The following is a 25,961-nucleotide window of genomic DNA, read 5'->3' as shown; positions in this document are numbered from 1 at the left end:
AATGGCAAGTTAATTTTATGTTAGAAAAATTCATTTAGGGGTAAACCACAAAAGATTAATTAATAAGATATTACAATAATCCAGGAGAAAAATGACAGAACCCAAGCTAAAGTAGTGTTGCTGAGAATTAGGAAGAAGGCAAAGACATGAGGGATACAAGGTAGAATATACTGGACTTGATATAGACTGGCTATTGGAGTTATTAAGTCGTAAGAATAAATAAGCTCAAATGATGGTGCCATTTACAAAAAAAAGAGAATAAACTGTAGGCTTTCCCAGGATTAGGTTATTTTAAAAGCAGAATGTAATTTTTCTTTTTATATTTAATAAAAAATTTCTCCCTTCTGATTTTTTCACTGTAAGTTATTAGATAAGACCTAGGATTTAGTCACAGTAATTTCTTCTTATTAACTTTCTTACCTTCTAAATCTCACCAATCCAGAATGCTCTGGCCATGGGTGTATGTTTTGTTTCCTCATCTCATTGAGAACTTTTAAAACAACATCTTCTCAGTAAAGACCCTGACCACTCTATTTCAAGTTGTTTCCCCACTTCCCATTCCCTTTCCCGGCTTTATTTTTCTCCATAGAATGTATCACCTAATTTGTAATGTATTTTACTTATTTATCATCATCTATTACAAGAATGCAGGCTGTATGAGTAGAGTTTCTTGTTGTTGTTGTTTTTCTTCTTTTTTCTTTTTCCTCTGCTGCATCCCAGTATCTAAAACGGTCCTGGAGCCTGACAAAATTTAATACTTAAATGGACAGATGGATGACAACAATTTTTCAGAAGAGTTTTCTGAAAGAGGTAAGTACTCTTTATCACCAGGCATTTTATATCATTTTTCTTAAAAAGAAAAAAAAAGCTTTTTATTTACATTATCACAAAATCAGACAGCTTTGAGTCCGATAAGAACAATGCACAGGGCTCTTTGAATCAGGCAGATTTCTTAACAATTCTGTGATTCTTTGAATTCAGGTGCCAGTCTTAGAAGTGTGGCCAACAGGGAGTGGTTTTCACTGTCCAGAATTTATAGAATAACGTTGCTAATTAATCTTATTAGTAAATGCTCATGCAATTATAATGTAAGCTAATGGATACATAAAAGACACAAAGTTGAACAGCTAAAGGTTACACATGTACTGTTACAGAATACATACATATTGAAATCAAATTACACATGCAACGTTTTGAGAAGATCAAAGGGAATCAAAAATGTTAGGATAACTAACACACTTTGTCAAGTTCAAAAACTGAACTTAGACCAAGATATATTGTTAGAAATAACTTTCTAAATCTATAGAAGCTTAAGGGGAAAAAAGCAGTTAAAGTTTATTCTCCAGAAAACTAACACTCAAAACTTACTAGCAAAAAGAAAAAAACAAATGTTGAGGGGAATCTTTCACATCTGTAAGTAATTCAAACCTCTTTTATTCTCTTTGATGTAACTGAGTAAATGTTTATATTCCCTTACTTGCAGGTTTCTCCTGCAAGAAGCTTTATTTTATTGAAGTATAATTGACTTACAATGTTATGCTAGTTTCAGGTGTACAGCAGTGATTCAGTTGTATATATAATATATATGTGTATATATATATATATATCATATATATGTTATTTATCAGATTTTTTTCTCTTATAGGTTATTGTAACATATTGAGTATAGTTCCCAAGAAGCAGGATTTTTGAAAAGGCAAGTTGTGTTGAAGTTAGAAATTGCTAACTTCAACTAATTATTCTCTTCTTGCTTCCCACCTAGCACTAATTCATAACAGATGGTAAAAATATTGGCCTTGGGGAGGGAGTGGGATGTCTGAATTTTGATAGTTGTTTTGGAGTGATTTTTTTCAGTGAAGAAGATAATATCTTCATCTTTAATAGTTGACAATTAAATATACTGAATTTTAGTACAGTAACTTTTCTTTTTAAAAGACCACTAACCTCAATAAGGCTGGTCTCAATAAGGTGGAAAGATAGAAAGAATAAGGAGAAAAAAATCTCTGCTCTCAAAGTAGTATACATAATGATGAAATGTTTGTTGAAATTATTTTCATTATGAAATTAAATATGATTTGCAGTTTCAAGATATACCAAACTCATACTTAAAAATAAACACATGAACATATTCTAAAGCTTAACACAAATTATTTCTGATTTATCCCTGACAGAGTTTCCTTCATTAATTGCACTGTAAGTTACAAGACATGAAAGAAAAAGCCATCAAGATGACCCCTTCAATGGATAAGTCCATCCATTGGCCTGTGTAACCAATATGAAGGAATATTTTAATATAGAATGGAATTTATAAAGATGCAAAGGATGAAAGAAATGGAAAATTCATTAATCAAACAATAAATGACCTAAATGACCTTTGAGGCATAAAGAGTCATTTAATATAAGACTGTAACCATTGCTGAAGCCTGACTCCCACCATCAACAGGAAGGATGTTGGAAACAACACTATGTGGAAACTCTGAAAGATTATGGGGGCATCTGACCTGTTCTAAGATGAAGCACTATGGGAAAAGAGGCAGTCTGAGGTTAAGATGCTGTCACATAATACAAGGAAGTTGAGATACTATAGAAAAACTCATGGGAGGAACTTATAAGATTTAGAGAAGAGAAGCAAGAGACAATAGCGTTTCTAAAACTGTGAAGAGGATGACTAACCACTGGCCTCAATTATGCTGTCTCTATTCTTCAGGACTACTATAAACCACTCCAGATCATTTATCCATTTTTGGTTCCCTAACTCCCCAAATAAAACCCAAAGTAGTAGATGGCTAGATGGACACACGGGGTTGAAGTGTAGTATTGGTGGTTAATTTAAATACACAGATTTTGAAGCTACAACACTTAAGTTTAGATCCTGACTGTGTCACTTACTAGTGTATGACTATGGGTGAGTTACTTGGCCATCTCTGTGCTGCAGTTTGTATAGTTACTGTACATAACTACCTCATCAGGTTGCTACAGGGATTAAGTTAGTTTGAAAAAGTGCTTAGAATAGTGTCTTGAATTGCATAAGTGTTTACAATGGCACAGATGATGATGATACACTCTCAAAACTAAATTTTTTTAGTTTTTAAAAATTTTTATACAATTTACTTTCCATTTACAGTTATTACAAAATATTGGCTACATTGTATATTGTATAATACATCCTTGAGCTTATCTTACACCCAATAAAAACTAAATTTTAAAAAAAACTCTCCTCAAATCAGGTTTTAAAAACCTAAACTCACATAACCCTCCAAACAACTGAAGAAAATATTTTTATTCCCATTTTATAAACAGGTTCTACAGAAAAACTAAGAAACTTACTAGACTAAAAAGCCGAACTAGAAAGTAGTCTAGCAAACAAATGCATAATAGGCTGATTCTAATCTGCTCTGCGAAACTGTTTCCATGTAAGAGATTTTGTTTGATTTTATGTAACAGTTACTAGAAGTTAAACTCTGAAAAAAGTGTATTATCAAGTTAAAAACAAAAAAATATATATAATATATACAATTTATGTAATGTATAAAATCACTTTATATATATAATCACTTAAAACATTAGAAATAAAGTAAAAATTTGATGAGGGAAAAAATATATTAATAATAATAGCAGCTGTCCATTATTAATTTTTCCACAAGCTAGGCACTTACCTAAACATTTAATATGCATGGTCTCATTTAATCCTATAAAATAATTACTACTGTTATCTCATTCTACAGATGAGGAAACTCAGGTTTTTAGAGGTATTTTAACTTGATAGGAGACATACAGCTGAAAAGCAGCAGAACTGACATTCAATTCCAGGTCTATCTGACACCAAAGCCTATATCCCCCCTTAATTTCTATTTATGCTGCTCTAAGGCAATACACATTTTATTGAGCCCACATATTGAAACTCAAACTCTTCAACACAGTGGAAGAACATCCAAGTTTAAAAACAAAACAAAACAATAATGCTCTTTACTTAGTTCTTTAGCTTAACATATACAGTCAAACACAGCATAGCTCATGCATTGTTGGGACTACTACTTAGTTAAGCAGTGTGCCCTGGAGTCTTAGAATTAAAAGGTAAGAAACTTTTTAAAACCTCTGGAAAACAAAAAGTGAGTCTCAAAATACTACTCCAAAACACTCTAAATATATGTAAATCATGTTGGCAAATGGAAGAAAATTGTATTTTTCACTGTTTCAAGAGATGTTATTTCCCTCCCCTGCCCACCTATAATAGTCCCCTGCCCACCTATAATAGTATAAAAAATAATCAAGTTAAGTACAGGTGATTCTGTTTATTGCTTTTTATTTACAGGAGAGTGTCTAAATTGAGAATTAAAATGGAGATAGTTCCTCTCATGAGATTGCTTTTATCTATTTATCTTTTGAAATCTTTCAGAGTATGTCTAAATTGAGAATTAAAATGGATGACATCTCCTCTTATGAGATTGCTTTTACGTATTTATCTTTTGAAATCTTTGTGTTTCTTAGCAATTTATATGACCCCTTCATATAAAAAACAGTAAGCCTTGGTCTTGTTTACTGCAAAATTTTCCCCCAGTTTGTTATCTGCCCTTTTAATGTTGGTCTTTTTTTTTTCTGTTAATTTTCAGAAATTTAAACTTTCATATAATGTAATCTATTTTCCCTTTAATTACTTATATAACTAATAACCTCTGTCTTCTATCATCTAGAAATGTGATAAATAATTCATTTATATTTTCATCCAGTTTTAATGGCTTGATCGTTTTTTAAAAAGGTGAAATACTTGAAAATTACATTACATGTTCTTTTATTTCAAAAGGTCTTTCAATAAAATGTTCTCTTGTTTCACAAGTAAGGAAAATAACAAAAAAGGAAAAAAAAACAATGCAAAACATACAGAACACAGATTAAAGATCAAAAGTCCAAGTTCCCTCAAATTCTAATCAAGAGGTAACCCACTGTTTGGGGTACATATTTTTTCTATGCATACACTAAAATGTACAGGAAAAAGTACGTATAGCTTACTGACACTTCACCTCTTCCCCTCATGATCTTAGCTCATACATCCCCAATAAAGACTAAAGGATGCTAGATCGGGAGTATTTTAATAGTAATTCTGGAGATAGTACATCCATCCAAGATTTTCAGACTTATTTAATTATAGAATTCTTTATTCAAGTGACAGCAGTTCAAAGACCTGGTAATCTTTAAAACAGTGTTTTGGAAATGCTGGCTTAGCACTTGAGACAACCCCAAACTGTAATGTTTTGTGAATACAAAGTATGCAAATCAAATATTTAAAAAATGAAAGACAACAAACTTACTTGGGATACACTGGTTCATAAAGGTACTTGTCCCCTCTTGTAGATGTTATATGAAAAAACAAGATGTAGCCATTTGCCGTCTGAAAGATAAATTTTATTTACCATGAATTAAAGGGTAAGGCTATGACTGTAATCTTAATTTTATATATTGTTACTTTGAAAACACTTCAAGAACCCCCTTTTGAAGAGCTACAGCTTAATTATGCAAATAAAAAAATCACTTTGCTTCAATATAATCCATCTTGTTTAAAGTAACTCATGAAAGGGATTTACAGATTTCAAAATATTTCATGGGTAATTGAAATCAATAGTTCATAACATGCTGTAGACATTAATATTCTAAAATAACTTTATTATTCAATAATAGATGATTATTTTGCAAAATATACAGAACGTTTTAAACTCTGGAATAATACGGCAAATAATTTTTCTGAGTTTTTAAAGCAATTATGTCACCAAATAGTAAGTATGATGAAATTCTTGACTCTACTCAAAGTTTATATAGTGTAACTTCAGAATAACATATTTTATACATTTCAAAATCAATCAATTAGCCTCTGATTTACTACAAAATATATCAAGACAGAAGTAAAAACAGAGCAAACCTCCAACTTAAAAAATTTGAACATCAGCTAATTTTTCTAAGTTAATAAAATGTTTTAAAAATATAAACTGTATTAAGTGAAGTCAGTCAGAAAGAGAAAGACAAATACCATATGATATCACTTATATATGTAATCTAAAATATGACACAAATGAACTTATCTACAAAACAGAAACAGACTCAGAGACATAGAGAACAGACTTGTGGCTGCCGGGGGATGGGGGGGTGGGGGGGATGGATTGTGAGTTTGGGATTAGCAGATGCAAACATGATATGCATAGAATGGATGAACAACAAGGTCCTACCGTACAGCACAGGGAAATATAGTCAATATCTTGTGATAAACCATAATGGAAAAGAATATTAAAAAACGTATGTATATGTATAAGAATCACTTTTCTGTACAGCAGAAATTAACACACATTGTAAATCAACTATATTTCAATTAAAATATATATATAAATTATATTAAAACAAACAGTGCCATAATATGATCATGGCACATATCTGACTTGTAAAGCTCAAACAACCATTTTACATTTATATAAATACAATATTTAGCTTTTTCTAAACAAACATTTTCAGGCATTAACAGAGTGAAGTGGCAATGTTTTACCCAAACTTCTTTATATTCACACTGAATTCTTATCATTTTAGAGGCAGGAGGGCTTTTACCCAAAGTAGAACTAAAGAAACTGAAAAAATTATTCAAAGTTTCAAGTTTCTTTCCAGTACTGGTTTTCTGTTTTTCACATAAAGGAATGCCAGAGGAAATACTCAATTTCTTCAGCAAAGCCAGGTGTTTTGTTTCTAAGCTATAAACTTTAATATGTTAATGTATTCCAAAACTCTAATTCAACATATTGGGATACAAAAGAAAAAAGGTTAAAATCCTTCAGAAAAGATCATCATTCTAATTACTCATGTGCAATTTTTTATTCTCCTAATGTGAAAACTATGGGATCAAAAAGAAAATGGATTCAAATCAAACCATATTGAAAGTTTCAGACATCATGACCCCTATATAGATTAGTGACTGTTTAAAATGTGTAAACTCTACTGTTACAGGGGCTAGAAAAGTAAAATAATACGGTCTAGTACTTAGATGAATAACATACAACCACTGTCTGAATATCAGTCACTCAAGGTCAAAAGTTCAACATTTCAGAATATCAAATGCTAATAATGTACTCAGAATTTTAACAAGTGCTTAGAAGACTATAATGCCAGGAAAAACACAGCATCACTTTGCACCAGCATTTAGAAATTTTATATAGACAGTATACTAGATCAGATTACAAATAATGGCTTGATTTACTATTTTGGTATTCTGTATCAATGATCTTTACCAAGTTTCTATGGCTTTGCATGTATATTAAATGCTATTTATTTCCAGATCTCAATGACATTCATCAGTGATAATTTCATGAACAGTCCTGCCTTTGAACAACTTAAAAAGTTTTGGTAGCAAAAACATGATCATCCTTAAAAAGTAGCATCTTTGTGTATCTATACCAAAACTGTTTTTATGCAGTGTTATGATGGCCCTTCTCTTCCTATCCCTAAAATACTGCAAAAAAGTATATAACTACTGCTTACTCTGTAGGCAACAATACCAATACCTTCTTTGAGTATACATCCATAAACACACGCACACACCCCAAAACTAACTTTTCTAAGTTAATGAAAAGACAAAATAAAGAACTTCGAAGTTCTCTTTCCTGTTATCCCTATCTTAACAATATTTTTTTCTTTCTCCAAGGTATATTACTGGATTATGTGCCTTTAATTACAGAGGCCCAACAATCTGTAGGCAACTTATATGACAAGTCTTTATGTCCCCTTCTTTTGTCTATCCATGAATTAGGGCCATAAGGTCATAAGGATAAAGGTATTGAGAGGATAAAAGAAAATCACTACTTAAATAGAGGCTGGAAGAGACAGCCTTGTCTCTACTAATGCTACTTAGAAGAACTAGAAACAATAATGTAAAAGGATATTAATAATGCAACAAATTATCAGTCAGAGAGGTATGAATATTAAAGTTTCACATCATTTATTTCAATTGCAAATCTAGTAACAGAGCTTTTAAAAAACCAGGCAAACTACCTCACCTAATTCCACATTTTAAAAAGAAGAGATTGAATTCTACAGGTGGTGGTGGTAGTTGATACGGTTATCATTATTATTATTAACTGCCTGTTTCTATTCTGCTTTGTTTGGGCATTTGGGAAGTTTTCACTTGCCACCCCAAATTAAATGTATTTTTAAATTATTTTATGACTGATGCATGACATATATATTACAAATAGTAAACTTCTGTAAACAGGAGTAATTTAAATCTAACCGTGTCATGAGACAAATCAACTGCTATATATAACTAATGCTTAACCTGTAGGCAGCATCCCAATACTTTCCTCTACCAACCCAAATACTTTTTTGTACATGAATTCACCAGATAGTTTAGAATTCCAAGTCATAGTGCATTTCTTCCTCAGCATATACCATTTTTACCATAAAGAATAGGACAGATTTATGCATCTGGCTCCAATGACTTGAATAACGGCATCACAGAGATTTCTGTAATAACTTAAGAGAGAAGGATTCGATGATTTAGAGATGTATCTTCTATCCCAACATACTGTCATATCAGGTTTCAAATAAGGCTGATAACAGACTAGCATTTTTTAATTCTTTACACTGGTTTATAAATGATGCTCTCTGTTTTTAGCTTTATTTTTTTGTTATACATGTTCAAGTATATAAAATTACTCACCCCAAAGCATAATAAGATAATGATCTAACACTTTTGTATACTCTTTCAGACTTTGTACATCCATACCTATGAATATAGTTAAATGAAAAATAACAAAAATGGTTATAAATAACATATTCTCTCAAAGATAGGTGAAGAATATCTTTTGATACAAATAGTCATCAAAAATTATTATATTATTACTAGTTCTATCACATTGTTTTATATCAAAATACTTAAAAAAAAAAAACACTTCTGCTTCCAACGAAGATGGATTAAGCTGAAGTCAATTTGTGCTTCCATCTGAAACAAACAACCAAAAACCAAACAAAATATATGAAACGATGGTTTTCAAAACACTGACAAGCAATGAAGGCTAGTGATCTCTGACACATGGAAAACAACTCAGGTGAGTTCTATGATTGTTCCAGCTTACTCTCTTGAGTTTCCAGGTCACAGCACTGAGAAGGGGAATAGAGACAGAGCCTGGCAGACTCCCTGAGTTGAGAAGACGATGTTGAGAGTCCAGGAAGAACAAGGCACTAACAAAATTTATATGACAGAGTACCAGAGTCAAGAGAGCTGCATGGAGAAAGAATCAAAGAGCACCAATAAGCACATGCATGTGAGGATACTACCAAGGCAGAAGAGAAACCAAAAGGATTAGTAAAGGGAACAGTGCATGGTGCTCCAACAGTCCAGAAAACAGTCCCTGTCCCACCAGTAAGACTGAGGAAACTCATAACGCACAGGGCATTGATTAGAATGCTCAGGAAGGTAGTCCTCAGGTATGACTGTGGTAAATTGACTTTTTTTTTTGTTTTTTTGGGGTTTTTTTGTGTTTTTTGGGGGGGTACGCAGGCCTCTCACTGTTGTGGCCTCTCCCGTTGTGGAGCACAGGCTCCGGACACGCAGGCTCAGCGGCCATGGCTCACGGGCCCAGCCGCTCCGCGGTATGTGGGATCTTCCCGGACCGGGGCACGAACCCGTGTCCCCTGCATCAGCAGGCGGACTCTCAACCACTGTGCCACCAGGGAAGCCCTAAACTGACTTTTTAAACAAGAATAATAGCAATCTATGTTGGGGTCTTACCATATATAAAAATAAAACATGTATAATATATGTTCCTTCACCCCAACAGAATTAAACTAGAAATTGATGACATAAGATTTCTGGAGAACTCTCAAATATTTGGAAACTAAATAATATGCTTGTAGGGCTTCCCTGGTGGCACAGTGGTTGAGAGTCCGCCTGCCGATGCAGGGGACATGGGTTTGTGCCCCGGTCTGGGAAGATCCCACATGCCGCGGAGCAGCTGGGCCCGTGAGCCATGGCCGCTGAGCCTGCGCGTCCGGAGCCTGTGCTCCGCAACGGGAGAGGCCACAACAGTGAGAGCCCCGCATACCGAAAAATAATAATAATAATAATAATATGCTTGTAAATACTTCATGAATAAAAGAAGAAATCAAGACAGAAATTTAGAAAAATAAAGGATACTAAAATTTGTGGGGTGTTATTACAGCAGTACTTAAGGGAAATTTTATAGCTTCAAATACCTGTATTAGAAAAAAAGAAAAATGCCAAATCGGTGACCTTGGGTTCTACTTTAAACAAGAAACAGATGAGCAAATGAAACCCAAAGTAAACAAATTAAAAAAAAAATAGAGGAAATAATACAGATCAGCATAGAAATCAGTGAAGTAGAAAACAAAAATAAAATCAATGAAATTAAAATCTGTTTTTTTTTTTTAAAGACCATTAAAATCGATATACTTCTAGTCATACTGTCCAGGAAAAAAAGAAAGAGAATAACCACTATCAGAAATGAGAGAGGTGACATCACTACATATTCTACAGATATTAAAATAACAAGGGAGTACTGTGAATAACTTTATGACAGTAAATTTCCCGCTTGGATGAAATGGATGGGTTCCTTTAAAGACACAAACTATTAAATCGTACTGAAAAGAAAGAGGTACCCTACATAGGCTTATATCTACTAAAGAAATTGAAATTTCAATTAAAATCCTTTCCACAAAGCAGAACAAAACTCTAGGCCCACATGCTATCACTGGTGAATTCTATCAAATACTTAGAAAAGAGATATCAATTCAACACAAACTCTTCTAGAAAACCAACAAAGAGGGAACACTTTTGATCACATTTTATGAGGCCAGCATTACCCTCATACTAAAAGAAGACAAAGACATTATGAGGAAAAGAAACTACCAGCCAATATCGCTTATTAACACAGATGTAAAATTTATAAACAGTTTTAGCAAATTAAATCTAACAATGTATTAATACATCATAAGTAAATGGGGTTTATCCAGGAATGCAGGGTTGGTTTAACATTCAAGAATCTATAAATGTAAGTTACCATATTAACAAACTAAAAAAGAAAAATAGTATGATAGTCTCAATAAATGCAGGAAAGACATTAGAAAAAATCCAATATAACATTACTAATTAAAAATTTTCAGCAAATTAATGAGAGGGTTAATTTCCACAACTTGATAAAGGGGATTTACAAAATATCTATAACATGATTCTTCTTCTTTTTTTAATATTTATTTATTTATTTATCTTTGGCTGCACTGGGTCTCTGTTGCTGTGCATGGGCTTTCTCCAGTTGCGGCGAGCGGGGGCTTCTCTTCATTGCGGTGTGCAGGCTTCTCATTGCGGTGGCTTCTCTTGTTGAGGAGCACAGGTTCTAGGCACACGGGCTTCAGTAGTTGTGGCACGCGGGCTCAGTCGCTGTAGCTTGTGGGCTCCAGAGCACAGGTTCAGTAGTTGTGGTACACGGGCTCAGTTGCTCTGCAGCATGTGGGATCTTCCCGGGCCAGGGCTTGAACCTGTGCTCCCTGCATTGGCAGGTGGATTCTTAACCACTGCGCCACCAGGAAAGCCCCTATAACATGATTCTTAATGGTAAAAGACTAAATGCTTTCCTCCTATTCAAAATTGTACTGGACAGTCTAACCAATAAAATCAGGCAAGAAAAAGAAATAAAAGGATCCAGATTGGAAAGGAAAAACGTAAAACTGTTTTTTGACGTCACTGTCTATACAGAAAATCTGGCGCAATCTACAAAAACAGTACTAGAATAACTGAGTTTAGCATGGTTGCAAGATACAAGATCAATAGAAAAATCAACTGCATTTCTATATACTATCAGTGAACAATCAGCAAATTAAAATACTGTTTTCAAAAACATCAAAAAATATAAAATACTTTGGGATAAACCTGGCAAAAGATGTGAAATACTTGTACACTGATAACAAAACATTGACAAAGTTAAAAATATCTAAATAAAGGAAGAGATATATGTTGTTCATAGGTCAGAAGATTCAATACTGCTAAGATGACAACTCCCCCCAAATGGATCCACATATCCAATGCAATGCCAGTCAAAATCTCAGCAGGTATTTTCATAGAAACCGACAAGCTGATGCTAAAATTCATACAGAAACAAAAGGTCCTAAAACACTGAAAACAACTTTGAAAACAAAGTTGAAAAAGTAACACACCGTGATTTCAAAAATTATTACAAAGCTAGAGTAATCAAAAGTAATACTGTATTAACACAGACAAATATATCATGGAACTGAATAGAGAACACAGACAAAACCCCACATACATGTGGACAACAGATTTATGACACAGATGCAAAAGAAATGCAATATAGAAAGGATAACCTTTTCAACAAACGGTGCTGGAACAACTGAATATCAATATGCAAATAATTAACTTAGATCCATATCCTGCACCATATATAAAAATTAACTCAACATATATCAGAGACCTAAATATAAAACCTAAATCATAAGACTTCTAGAAGAAAGCATAGGAAGAAGATAAGAGCCATTAAAAAATAAACTAATGAACCAGACATCATCAAAATTAAGTACTTCACGCATTCAAAAAATAGTGTTAAGAGAATGAAAAGACAAGTAACATACTAGGAGAAATTCTTCGTAAAGCATATGTGTAATAAAGGACTTGAATCCAAAATACACTAAGAACTCTAGAAACTCAACAATAAGAAAGCAAAGAACCCAATAAATAAAATGGGCGAATGATCTGAAAAGACACTTTACCACAGAAAACACACATGGCAAATAAACAAATGAAAAGATGTTCAACATCATTAGTTATTAGAGAAATGTAAATTAAAACTATAATGGGATACCACCACACAGCCATTAGAATAGCTAAAATTAAAAAGGCACACCTTAGGTTGGCAAAGAGGAATGAGAACTCTTGTACCCTGCTGGTAGGAATGTAAAATGGTACAACTGCTTCGTAAAAAGTTTAGCGTGTCCTTAAAAAGTTAAACATAAGGGACCTACCTTACGATCTAGCTGTTCCATTCATGGCTATTTACCCAAGATAAAAGGAAATATATGCCCATATAAAGATTTGTACATGAATGTTCATAGCACTTTTATTTAAAATAGGCCAAAACTATAAACAACTCAAATGCCCATCAACAGATAAATGGATAAACCAACTGTGTTATATTCAATAAGATACTCAGCATTAACTACTGATCCATGACAACATGCATGAATCTCAAAATTATGCTGAGTAAAAGAAATTAGAAAAATGTCATAGCACATACTGTATGATTCCATTTGTTTAAAACTCTAGTAATCTGTAGTGACAGAAAGCAAATCAGTAATTGGTTTTAGAGGGAGGTGAATCATGGCAGGATGGAGGAATTACAAAAGGGTACAAGGAAACCTGTGATGGATCTGTTCACTATCTTGACTGTAGTTATGGTTTCAAAATTTATCTAATTGTACATTTCAAACATGTACAATTTATTGTATATCAACAGTACTTCAATAAAGCTATTTAGAAAAGAGGAATGGAAGTGATGGTTCGACTTAGAAACTTCTGCTTCTTGAAAAGCTTCTACCATCACAAGAAAGGCCTTATCTAGCCTACTGGAAAATAAGAGGTCACAAAGAAACCAGAACAGACAGCTACAGTCAACTACCAGATATGTAACTAAGGGGCTATCCAGCATCAGTGGAGCTGTCAAATGACTGTAGCCACATCAGTACTAGAGGTGAGATCAGGAGAACCATTTGACCAAACCCAGTGCAAATCACAGAATGAGAGTAAACAAATGGCTGTTTTGAGCCACCATTTTGAAGACAATGGTTAACTGTGAAAAATAACAACCCTAACAAAAATAGTATAATTTAAGGAAGTATAAATAGTATGATTTAAAGACACCAAGTTATGGAGACAAGAGCAAAATTCAAAGAGATCCAGGAGAATAGCAGAGTAATCACTTCCAAAACAGTGTCTGGTCACACCAAGATGGGAAAAAAAAAGAAAAAAAAAAAGAGAGATGAATGGGTACTATTTAGAACACTGTACTCCTCTACAATTTGCTGTATTCCACTCTCTTATAATACTTTGCTTTCAGCTGTTATTTGGTGACTCAATACATTAACATGCTGGGAACAGGAAAAAAAATCACAATGAAACAACAGGAATTCTAAATTAAACTGATGTCTTTCCCTTATTTATAAATAAATTATATTCTAATTCATGTCACAGTAACTCATGTTGTGGCAAAACAATCTACATTTCCATTTAGCTGGGTGTGAAAGAGAATATTAAGAGTAGCAATGAGAAATAGAGTTGGAATGGCAGGTAGAGGCCAGATCACAAGATGCTCTGAATACTAGGCTAAGAAGTTTGGAACACATTTTGAATGCAATGGGAAGCCACCAAAAGGTTTAAAGTAAGAATAATATAAGTGGGACTTCCTTGGTGGTCCAGTGGCTAAGACTCCAAGCTCCCAGTGCAGAGGGCCCGGGTTCGATCCCTGGTCAGGGAACTAGATTCCACATGCCGCAACTAAGAGTTCGCATGCCTCAACTAAAGACCCCGCATGCTGCAACTAAAGATCCCACATGCTGCAACCAAGATCCCGCGTGCCACAACTAAGACCCGGCACAGCCAAATAAATAAATAAATATTTTAAAAAATAAAAGCTGTGATTCAGGAATAGCTATGCATAATTTAGATGCATTTCAAGTAGACAAAAAAATGCAACTGAAAGTTTTGAGTTCTAGGCAATCTACAAAAGATACTAAAAGCCTGTGCTAAGGCAATGACAATGAGAATAAAGAGAAGAGGATGGCAGTAAACTAGAGACAGGACTTAGCAAAATACTGGTGATTGGATGGGAACACAGAACCAAGGGACTCCAGGTTTTTTCCTATTATAAGCAAAGCCTCAATAAAAATACTTACGCATATGCCTAAATATGCTGGTGCTACTATTTGCCAGACACAGTCCTAGAAATGAGACAGTACTTCAAATTCATTTTAATGTTCCTTGCGCATGGATATAGATCAATTGTCTAAAACTGAGGAAAACTGTAAGGATATTTATGGTCTGGTAACATGTCTACAAAAATGATATTCTACTTCTGATGCTCAGAGAATGCACACTCCCAAAAGCTATGGGCCAATTCTTAAAATGGTAAAGGATTTTCTTTCTCACACCCCATTAAAAAACAGTGTCAGTGAGATTTCTTTCTAAGGTACAAGTTGATAAGGAGGTGACTGTGGTTCTGTTGATGATACAGTACTAGAATTTTTAATACTGACATGTCAGAGCATACAATGACTATACCTGGGGATCAGGGGGAAGGCCATAAGAAAATTAAATGGGGATGACTGCTTTGGCTTTGACTTAATGTGCAGAGAGTGATGCTGTATTGCTCTATAGGTCATACAACTGTATATCCTTCTCACACAGTCGATCAATGATTTTTTTTGTAGAAGCAAATTTCAAAGCGTCTCCTAGATTCAGCTTTATTCCATAATAGCTAGTAAGATTAAACAACCATGCTAACAGAGAAAGGCAGCAAGGCAAAATTATTAAGACTTTCAAATTCTAGAACCAGCCTTCATGGGTTAGAATTCCATTATCAGTGATGTGATCTTAGGCACATAGTATTTATGTAATCTGGGGCAGGTGCTTTAACCTGTCTACCATAGTTAGCTCTACTATATGGTGGAAGCAATAAAATTACCTACCTTTAGAGGAGTGTTTGTTTTATGTATTCAGGTGTTCCCATATGGGTGCATACATGTTAACATATGCTATCCTCTTCTTGTATTAATCCTTTTATCATTGTATAGTGTCCTTTTCTGTCTTTCTTTATGGCCTTTGCTTTGAAGTCTATTTTGTCTGATACGAGTATTGCTACCCCCACTTTCCTGTCATGTCGATTTGCATGAAGTATCTTTTTCCATCCCCTCATTTTCAGTCTATGTGTTCCTTTTACCCTAAAGTGGGTCTCTTGTAGGCAGCATGCTATAGGTTCTTGTTTTGTTATCCAGTCTGCCACTCTGTCTTTTGATCAGAGCATTTAGTCCATTGACATTTAAAGTAATTACTGATAAGTAGATATGTCTTTATTGCCATTTTAAACCTTGTTTTCCAGTTGATTTTGTATTTGTCTTTTGTTCCTTTCTTCTTTTTGTTTTCCTTTTGTGGGTTGACAGTTTTCTTTTGTATTATCCTTGAGTTCTTTTCTTTTTATTTTTTGTAATCTATTGTGTGTTTTTGATTCGTGGTTACCCTGATTTTCAAATATGTTAACCCATTACTATATCTCCTTGCTTTAGACAGGTAGTCATATAAGTTCAAACACATTCTAAAAGATCTATATTTTCTTACTCCCCTCCCCTACATTTTGTGACTCTGATGTCCTATTTTACATCTTCATGTTATCCTCTTGCTGTTCATTGTAATTATAATCACTTTCACAAAATTTTTTGATTTTTTAAAAAATCTATGTACTGGCTTCCTTAGGTGATCAAACAATCCCTTTACGTACTTGCCTTTCCTATTGTGATTTCTCTTTCTTATAGAGTCTTGCTTCTTTTCTATTTAGAAAAGACCTTTCAATATTTCTTTTAGGATAGGTTTAGTATTGCTGTATTCTTTTAGTTTTTGCTTGTCTGGGAAATTCTTTATCTCCCCTTCTACTCTAAATGATAATTTTGCTGGGTACAGTATCCTAGGTTGCAGATTTTTCCCTTTCATGACTTTGAATATATCTTGCCACTCCCTTCCGGCTTGCAAAGTTTCTGTAGAGAAATCAGCTGATAGCCGTATGGGGGTTCCCTTGTAACTGACTGACTGTTTTTCTCTTGATGCCTTAAGAATCCTCTCTTCATCTTTAAATTCTGACATTTTAATTATAACACGTCTCAGTGTAGGTCTGTTTTAGTTCATTTTGTTTGCAACCCTCTGTGCTTCCTGTACCTAGATATGTTTCCTTCTTTAGATTTGGGAAGTTTTCAGCCATAATTTCTTCAAATACACTTTCAATCCTCTTTTCTCTTTCTTCTCCTGGGATCTCTATTATGCGTAGATTGGAAGGCTTAACATTACCCCATAGATCTCGTATGCTGCTTTCAATTTTTTTTTTCTCTTGTCTTTCTGTCTGCTGTTCTGATTGGGTGATTTCTGTTATTCTATCATCCAGATCACTTATTCATTCTTCTGCCTTATTTAGTCCACTGTTCATTGCCTTTAGCTCAGTTTTTATCTTGGCAATTGAACTGTCTAATTTTGACTGGCTCCTCTTTATAGTTTCTAGTTCCTTGCTACAGTGATCTGCATTTCTATCAATAATCTTTCTTAATTTCTTTAGCATTTTTATTACCTCCTTTTTGAACTCAGTGTTTGGTAGAATGGAGAGGTTTCTTTCATTTTGTGTTCTTTCAGGGGATTTCTCTTGTTCTTTTAATTGGGAGTAGTTCCTCCAATTTTTCACTTTACTCATATTTCTCTCTCTGAATTTAGGAGAAACAGTTATCTACTGTGGTCTTAAAGGGCTGTTTTTTATTTGGGAGCATCCCTGTGTAGCCTGTGTGAGTCCAGTGTTTTTGGTGCAAGGCCTGTATTTGGTATGGATGCCTGCCATGTTCTGGCCGTTATCCCCTTGACAGACGGGTTGTGTTGTGGTGACCAGAGCTTGCACTGGATGTTGGGCGGGGCCTCTTCTTTGCTCTGTGGTTGTCACAGCCCTGTTGGGAGCAGGGTCTGCTCCCCAATTGTTGGAGAAGAAGCCCCCAGATCCAGTTCTAAGCTACAGTGTGAGGTAGGCAGGACTGGAAAGCTCTCACTAGGAAAGGGGCCTCTGTGTATTTTTCTCCAGGAGCTGTCCACCAGGACGTGCAACTCCGTGATATCACCTGCCACCCGGTGTGTGCGCCCACAAAGTACAATATTGCTGGCACTGCCTTCAAACCAGCCTCCGCTACAGGAGCATCAATAAACAACAGACTCATACATTTCTCAGGGATGTGCATGCTCACAACGCCACTGGTGCGAAAACCCACCAAAGTCACTCCTGCACCCACTATCGGAGTGCTGGTAATCTGCTCAGATTTCAGCCCTGCCTTTGCACGTGCACACCCACTCTGGTGGCACTTGCACGCTCCCAAAACTTGCTGGTGCACATTTCTAAAGTCCGCAGTGGCTGCAGCCATGCCCCGCTGGGAGCATGCTGACAATGAGGCTGCCATGGTGGGCCCACACCCTTCCCTTCGTGTGTTGACAATGGGGCTCCTATGGCAGACCTGCGCTCCGTGCCAGTTGCATCCCAGACCACACTTCAGGCCCTTCAGGCTATCTCTGCACAGACAAACCAAGTCCCCTCACCAGGTCTGTCCACTGAAGCCCGAGTTTCAGCATCCAGCCCCTGCACATACCGGCAGGCCTGCATGTCGGGCTGGAAAGTGCACCAATGTGCAAGGACCGTCTATGCTGGTCTCCCTCTACCCTACCTGGCTATAAGCTGGCTCCTGTATTCGTCTCTGAAGCTCCCTATCTGTCCCAGTGGACCTCCCAGCTGGTGAAGGAGGTTCCCAGGGTGAGGAAACCTTTCTTCTTTCACAGGTCCCTCCCAGGGGTCCAGGTCCTGTCCTGATTCCTTTTTATTTCCCCTTTCATCCTAACCAGTTACGTGGGCATCTTTCTTGCAGCTTTGGTTGTATTAGATCTTCTGCCAGCTTTCAGTGTGTATTCTGTGAGAACTACTCCACTTGTAGATGTATTATTGTATGTATCTGTGGGAGGAGGTGAGCTCCACGTCCTTCTATGCTGCCATCTTCACAGCTTGTCCCTTCTCGATAAAATCATTACTGAAAGGTAAGAGACTTGGAAGACAAATTCAGGAGCTCTGCAAATAATGAATTAAAGAAAGAAAACAGGTATGCTAACACATATATATGGAATTTAAGAAAAAAAATTTCATGAAGAACCTAGGGGTAATATAGGAATAAAGACACAGACTTACTAGAGAATGGACTTGAGGATATGGGGAAGGGGAAGGGTAAGCTGTGACAAAGCAAGAGAGAGGCATGGACATATATACACTACCAAACGTAAGGTAGATAGCTAGTGGGAAGCAGCCGCATAGCACAGGGAGATCAGTTCGGTGCTTTGTGACCGCCTGGAGGGGTGGGATAGGGAGGGTGGGAGGGAAGGAGACGCAAGAGGGAAGAGATATGGGAACATATGTATAACTGATTCACTTTGTTATAAAGCAGAAACTAACACACCATTGTAAAGCAATTATACTCCAATAAAAAAAAAAAGGGAAGAAAACAAGACAAACCTTGTTCTATTCTTCTCTTATTTAGGAAAAAGAGAAAAAAAATCCCTAGCTGCAGAAACAGACTGAAGTCTTCAGATTGAAACGCCTAAGACTCAGGTTTAATTTGGGTGGATTGGCCCGGGGTGGGAAGGAGGGAGGCAGGCAGAGGGAGACAATTTAATGAAAAAAAAAAAAGATACAATCTTGTAAGTAAAAATAACTTAATTTCAATCACAAAGAGAAAAATCTTTCATAGAAAAAGAATAGGTTGCCTGAAAAGGGAAAAGACTCAGATTAACACTAGACTTCTCACTAATAACCCTAGAAACCAGAGGGCACTAGAACATTACCTCATGGCTAGGAAAAAAAAAAAAAAGAATCTCAATCTAAGAATCCTGTACCTAGACAGGATATCCTTCACCATGCTTAAAGAACAGTACGTTCAGATATTATTTAATATATGAATGCCCACTGTGTGCAGAAAATGCTCTTGGCATTGAAGCTATAGTGAAAATAACAAGCAAAAAGATATGGAACTAATATTCTGGGTTTGAAAAATGGACAGGGACTTCCCTGGTGGCACAGTGGATAAAACTCTGCACTCCCAATGCAGGGGGTCTGGGTTCGATCCCTGGTCAGGGAACTAAATCCCACACGCATGCCGCAAGTAACGGTTCACATGCCACAACTAAGGAGCCTGTGTGCCACAACTAAGGAGCCCGCGAGCCACAACTAAGACCCGGTGCAACCAAATAAATTAAAGAAAAAAAGAAAAATGGACAAACACAGGCAACCTACAGAAGAGGAACTGCAAAGGGCCAATAAATATAGGAAAAGATGCCAAACCTCACTAGCAATAGAAATTAAACAAATGGAAATTAAAATGACAAGACCATTTTCCACCAATCCAATGCAGGCACAATGTAGGTAAACAGGAATCTTAAGAACACATAGGAGTGACTCTGGAAACTGACACAATTTTATGAAAAAATGATTTGGCAATACTCATTAAAAAGAATATACATACACACTTTGACCCAGCAATCCTACATAGGGAAAAGTGCCCTAAAGAAATAAATGCACCAATACAAAAGGGTATATGTATAACGATGTTTACTGTAGCACTGTTTATAGTTGCCAAAGGTCCATTAGAAGAATAGCAAAGAGTATAAGAAACTTCCACACTATGGAATATTATACAAATACTAAAACTAATAAGTTAGAGTGTATGTATTAATCTAGAAGGGTAGTCATAATATACTAAGTGAAAAAAATCAAATTGCAGAGTAATGTGTAAATTAAGATGTTAATTTTGTGTGAAAATAATGAAAATTTCCATATTTATCTATTTAAATCTACTCATCTGTAAGTTAGAATCCTATGCAAACATTCAAAATCAAGTTACAGAAAAATGTTGAAGTGAGACAATGTTCATGATATAACATGTCAAAAAAGCTGTACAGTAGCTTTCTATAAAGAAAAAAATATGTTTTCAATAATGCTCTACCTATGAAAACTCACAGATTTATCAAATGTGCTCCTCATGAACAGGTGACATTAACAGTCACTTATAGTAATATCACTTTGGATTTAAAAACAAACAGACTTCAATAGCCTTTCAAATTCTATGTACTATTAAATATAAGTGTATCTGCAAACAACCGTTAAAAAGGTATAGGAACATAAGTAAAAATTAATGATTATCTGTGAGTAGTGAAGTTATTTATTTTTTCTTGTTTATCTCTACAATTCTCAGATTTTCTTCATCGAACATTTATCCCCCTTATTAAAAACTAAAACTTTTAAAAATCCAATTCTCAAAACTATAAAACTCCTAAAAGATAACATAACAGAAAATCTACATGACCTCGGTTTGGTGATGACTTTTAGATACAACACCAAAGGCACAATCGATGAAATAAACTGATAAGCTTGACATCATTAAAATTACAAACGTCTGCTCTGCAAAAAATCTGTCAAAAGAATGAAAAGAGAAGCCACAGATTGGCAGAAAATATTTGCAAAAGACATATCTGATAAAGGACTGTTACCCAAAATAACAAAAAACTCTTAAAATTCAAAAATAAGAAAACAAACAACCCAACTAAAAAATGGGCCAAAGACCTTAACATGCACCTCACCAAAGATATATGGATGGCAAATAAGCATATGAAAAGATATTCCAGAGCATATGTCGTGAGAAAAATGCAAACTAAAACAAGGAGATACCACTATACACCTATTAGAATGATCATAATCCAAAACACTAACAACACTGTCAAAGATGTGGAGTAACAGGAACTCTCATTCATTGCTGATGGGAATACAAAATGGTACAGCCACTCTGGAAGACAGTTTGGCAGTTTCTTACAAAACTAAACATAGTTTTACCATACAACCCAGCAAGCGCACCTCAGCGCATGAAAGGAGTTGAAAATATGTCCATACAAAAACCTGCACATAGATGTTTATACCAGCTTTATTCATAACTGCTAAAATTTGGAAGCAACCAAGATGTCCTTCAGTAGGTGAATGTGTAAACTGTAATACATCCCATGATTTAATATTCATGCTAAAAAGTAATGAGCTATCAAGTCATGAAAAGACATGGAAGAACGTTAAATGCATACTACTAAGTGAAAGAAGCTAATCTGAAAAGGCTACATACTGTATGATTCCAATTATATGACATTCTAGAAAAAGCAAAACTATGAAGACAATAAAACAGATCAGTGGCTGCCAGGGGTTATGGGATATGAAGGGATAAATAGGTAAAGCACAGAGGGTTTGAGGGGCAGTGAAACTACTCTTTATATACTATAATGGTGGATACATGTCATTATAAATTCATCCAAACCCACACAATGTACAACACCAAAAGTGCACCGTAATGCAAACTATGGGCTCTGGGTGATAATGATGGTGAATGTAGATTCACCAATTGTAACAAATGTATCACTCTAGTGGAGGATAATGGGGGGAGGCTATGCATGTGTTGGGGCAGGGAGTAATGCAAGAAATCTCTATAGCTTCCTCTCAATTTTGCTGTTAACTTAAAATTGCTCTAAAAAAGTCTATTTTTCATAAAGTCCATTTATGAACTTATAATTCATATAAGCTAAACCATAAATTCATGTTTTAAATTATACAGAGATGAATTAACTTAAATCACTTGAATCAGGTCAGCATTTACTTAGCCTATTTAACATAAACCAGACTACAACAGCTAAATTTATGTTCATCATGACATCTCCAGTTGTATGGAGATGTATCTTCTAGAAAAAGACTATAAGCAATAACCAGGTAAAATAAAAACTGGACTTTCAGTAGCCAAAAAGAGTAAATTGTTTGTTATCTTCTCTTACATATGTATTTTACCCACCCCCAACTTGAGAACAGAAATAATTCCTAACTTCTTTGTTTTCTTAATATTTAGTATATGCAAAGGTTAATAAATTATTGTGAAATTGTTTCTGTAGAGGCTGTTTCTAGTTATCTGGTAACTGGCTCTGGGGTAATTAGGAGTGGGGAATAGTGGCCCTAGGTAAAGAGCTCCATAAAGGATGTGGTTGAGGGTACAGGCTGTGAAGTGTTTGGTTTGCACATGAAAGGAACATTAGCAGGTAATCCTTTACTATCTCTAGAAATTGGCTAGCCCTGAGAGGGGCAGTCTCTCCAGGGCCAGCGTCAAAGCATCAAAATACAGAAAAACAACAACACAAGATTACAGAGAGAAAACAAATTTTCATAAATTTTACTGTTACAAAATTCTAAATATAATAGTGATGAAAATTTAGTACAATTTTTCTTTGTAATATATATCCACTAAAGAGAATGAAATTCTTTTTGTGGGGATAATATTTTTTGCTTAATTGAGGTTTAAAGTTAATGTTCCCCTGCCAACATAATACTCAATGGGGAGAAGCTGAAAGCCTTCCTGCTAAAATCTAGAACAAGACAAGGATGCCCACTATCACCACTTCTATTCAACATAATATTGGAAGTCCTAGCCAAAGCAATCAGACAAGAAAAGGAAATAAAAGGTATCCAAATTGGAAGGGAAGAGGTAAAATTGTCATAATACACAGATGACAAGATACTATATATTGAAAACCCTAAAAACTCCACACAAAAACTACTAGAACTGATAAACGAATTCAGCAACGTAGCAGGATACAAAATTAACATACAGAAATCAGTTGCACCTCTTTACCCTACCAATGAAATATCAGAAAGTTAAAAAAAAAAGATCTCTTTAAAACTGCATCCAAAAACTGAAATAAAATACTTAGGAATAAAACTGACCAAGGAGGTTAAAGACTTATATGCTGAGAATTATAAAACACTGATAAAGGAAACTGAAGATAACTCAAAGAAATGGAAAGACATTTCATGCTTTTGGACTGAAAAAATTAATATTGTTAAAATGGCCATACTACTCAAAGCATCTACAGATTTAAGGCAATCCCTAGCATAAAATTACCCATGACCTTTTTCACAGAACTAGAACAAATAATCCTAAAATTTATATGGAACCATAAAAGACCCAGAAGTGTCAAAGCAATCCTGAGGAAAAAGAACATAGCAGGAGGCATAACTCTCCCAGACTTCAGAAAATGCTACAAAGCTACAGTAATCAAAACAGCATGGCATGGTACTGGCACAAAAACAGACACATGCATAAATGGAACAGAGAGCCCAGAAATAAACCCACACTCAGTCAATCTTTGACAAAGGAGGCAAGAAGTCGTCTCTTCTTCTTCTACTTCTTGCTGAAGAAGTCTCTTCAGCAAGTAGTGCTGGGAAAGCTGGACAGCTGCATGTAAATCAGTGAAGTTAGAACACACTCTCACGCCACACACAAAAACAAACTCTAAGTGGCTTAAAGACTTAAATATAAGACAGGACACCATAAAACTCCTAGAAGAGAACATAGGCGAAACATTCTCTGACATAAACTGTAGCAGTGTTTTCTTAGGTCAGTCTCCTAAGGCAATAGAAATAAAAACAAAAATTAAAAAATGGGACCTATTCAGACTTATAAGCTTTGGCACAGCAAAGGAAACCACGAACAAAATGAAAAGAAAACCTATGGAATGGGAGAAAATATTTGCAAATGATGTGACCAACAAGGGCTTAATTTCCAAAATATACAAACAGCTCATACAACTCAATAACAAAAAATCAAACAACCCAATCAAAAAATGGGCAGAAGACCTAAACAGACATTTCTCCAAAGAAGACATACAGATGGCCAACAGGCACATGAAAAGATGCTCCACATCGCTAATGATCAGAGAAATGCAAATCAAAACTACAGTGAGGGGCTTCCCTGGTGGCGCAGTGGTTGAGAGTCCGCCTGCCGATGAAGGGGACATGGGTTCGTGCCCCGGTCCGGGAAGATCCCACATGCCACGGAGCGGCTAGGCCCATGAGCCGTGGCCGCTGAGCCTGTGCGTCCGGATCCTGTGCTCCACAACGGGAGAGGCCACAACAGTGAGAGGCCCGCGTACAGCAAAAAAAAAAAAAAAAAAAAAAAAACTACAGTGAGGTATCACCTCACACTGGCAGAATGGCCGTTATCAAAAAGTCTACAAATATTAAATGCCAAAGAGGGTATGGAGAAAAGGGAACTCTCCTATACTGTTGGTGGAAATGTAAACTGGTGCAGCCACTATGGAAAACAGAGTTTACCATATGATCCAGCAAGCCCACTCCTGAGCATATGGTCTGGAAAAAAGGAAAAGTCTAATTTGAAAAGATACATACACCCCAATGTTCAGAGCAGCACTATTTACAATCACCAAGACATGGAAGCAACCTAAGTGTCCGTCAACAGATGAATGGATAAAGATGTTGTGTATATATATACGAAATACTACTCAGCCATAAAAAAGAATGAAATAATGCCCATTTGCAGCAACATGGATGGACCTAGAGATAATCATACTAAGTGAAGTAGGCAGACAGAAAGAGACAAATACCACATTATATCACTTACATGTGGAATCTGAAATATGATACAAATGAACTTATGTATAAAACAGAAACAGAGTCACAGACACAGAAAACAAACTTATGGTTACCAAACGGGGATGGGGGTGGAGGAGGGATAAATTAGGAGCTTGGAATTAGCCAATACAAATTACTATATATATAAAAAAAAAAACCAAGGTCCTACTGCACAGCACAGGAAACTATATTCAATATCTTGTAACAAACCATAATGGAAAATGATATGAAAAATAAATAAATAAATATAAACATATATGTACATAACTGAATCACTTTGCTGTACACCAGAAACACAACATTGCAAACCAACTATATTTCAATTAAAAATAAAGTTTGTGTTCCCACGATCAAAATCAATTGCAAAGTTTCCTCTTAATGCTAGTCTGTAATGTGATTTTACATATTTATATGTGAAAATGTGTTTTCAAACCAGTACTGCCAAATACTGATATCAACCCATGAGCATATGATTTTAATTGAATACATTCATCACTTGGTAGGCAATTATAAAGTCTACCAGATTTCTTCTATGTTTGCCTATTAACATGTCATTACATTGTAATCACTTCCAACTGAAGGTTAGGTGGAAGCACTCCTCATTTGCACAATTAATGGATTATGAATATGGAAATT

At 35.3% G+C, this 25,961-nt stretch overlaps 1 protein-coding gene across 4 annotated transcripts in view; it reads right to left on the bottom strand.

Annotated features, from left to right (window-relative positions):
- The window catches only part of RIC1 (RIC1 homolog, RAB6A GEF complex partner 1), a 136,714-nt gene that overhangs the window by 70,571 nt on the left and 40,182 nt on the right, over positions 1-25,961 (bottom strand). For 3 of the 4 annotated variants that reach the window (XM_067744317.1, XM_067744316.1, XM_067744315.1), the window contains exon 3: positions 5,307-5,386. The exons of the other annotated variant lie outside the window; for it this stretch is intronic. In XM_067744317.1, coding sequence (XP_067600418.1) covers positions 5,307-5,386 — 80 coding nt within the window. The remainder of the gene's footprint in view (positions 1-5,306; positions 5,387-25,961) is intronic. 4 annotated transcript variants of the gene reach the window in all.

This window comes from Pseudorca crassidens, chromosome 7, assembly GCF_039906515.1.
Source record: "Pseudorca crassidens isolate mPseCra1 chromosome 7, mPseCra1.hap1, whole genome shotgun sequence".
Taxonomy (NCBI): Eukaryota; Metazoa; Chordata; class Mammalia; order Artiodactyla; family Delphinidae; genus Pseudorca; species Pseudorca crassidens.
The sequence above is the reverse complement of the archived record's forward strand: the minus strand, read 5'-3'. Positions and strand labels throughout refer to the sequence as shown.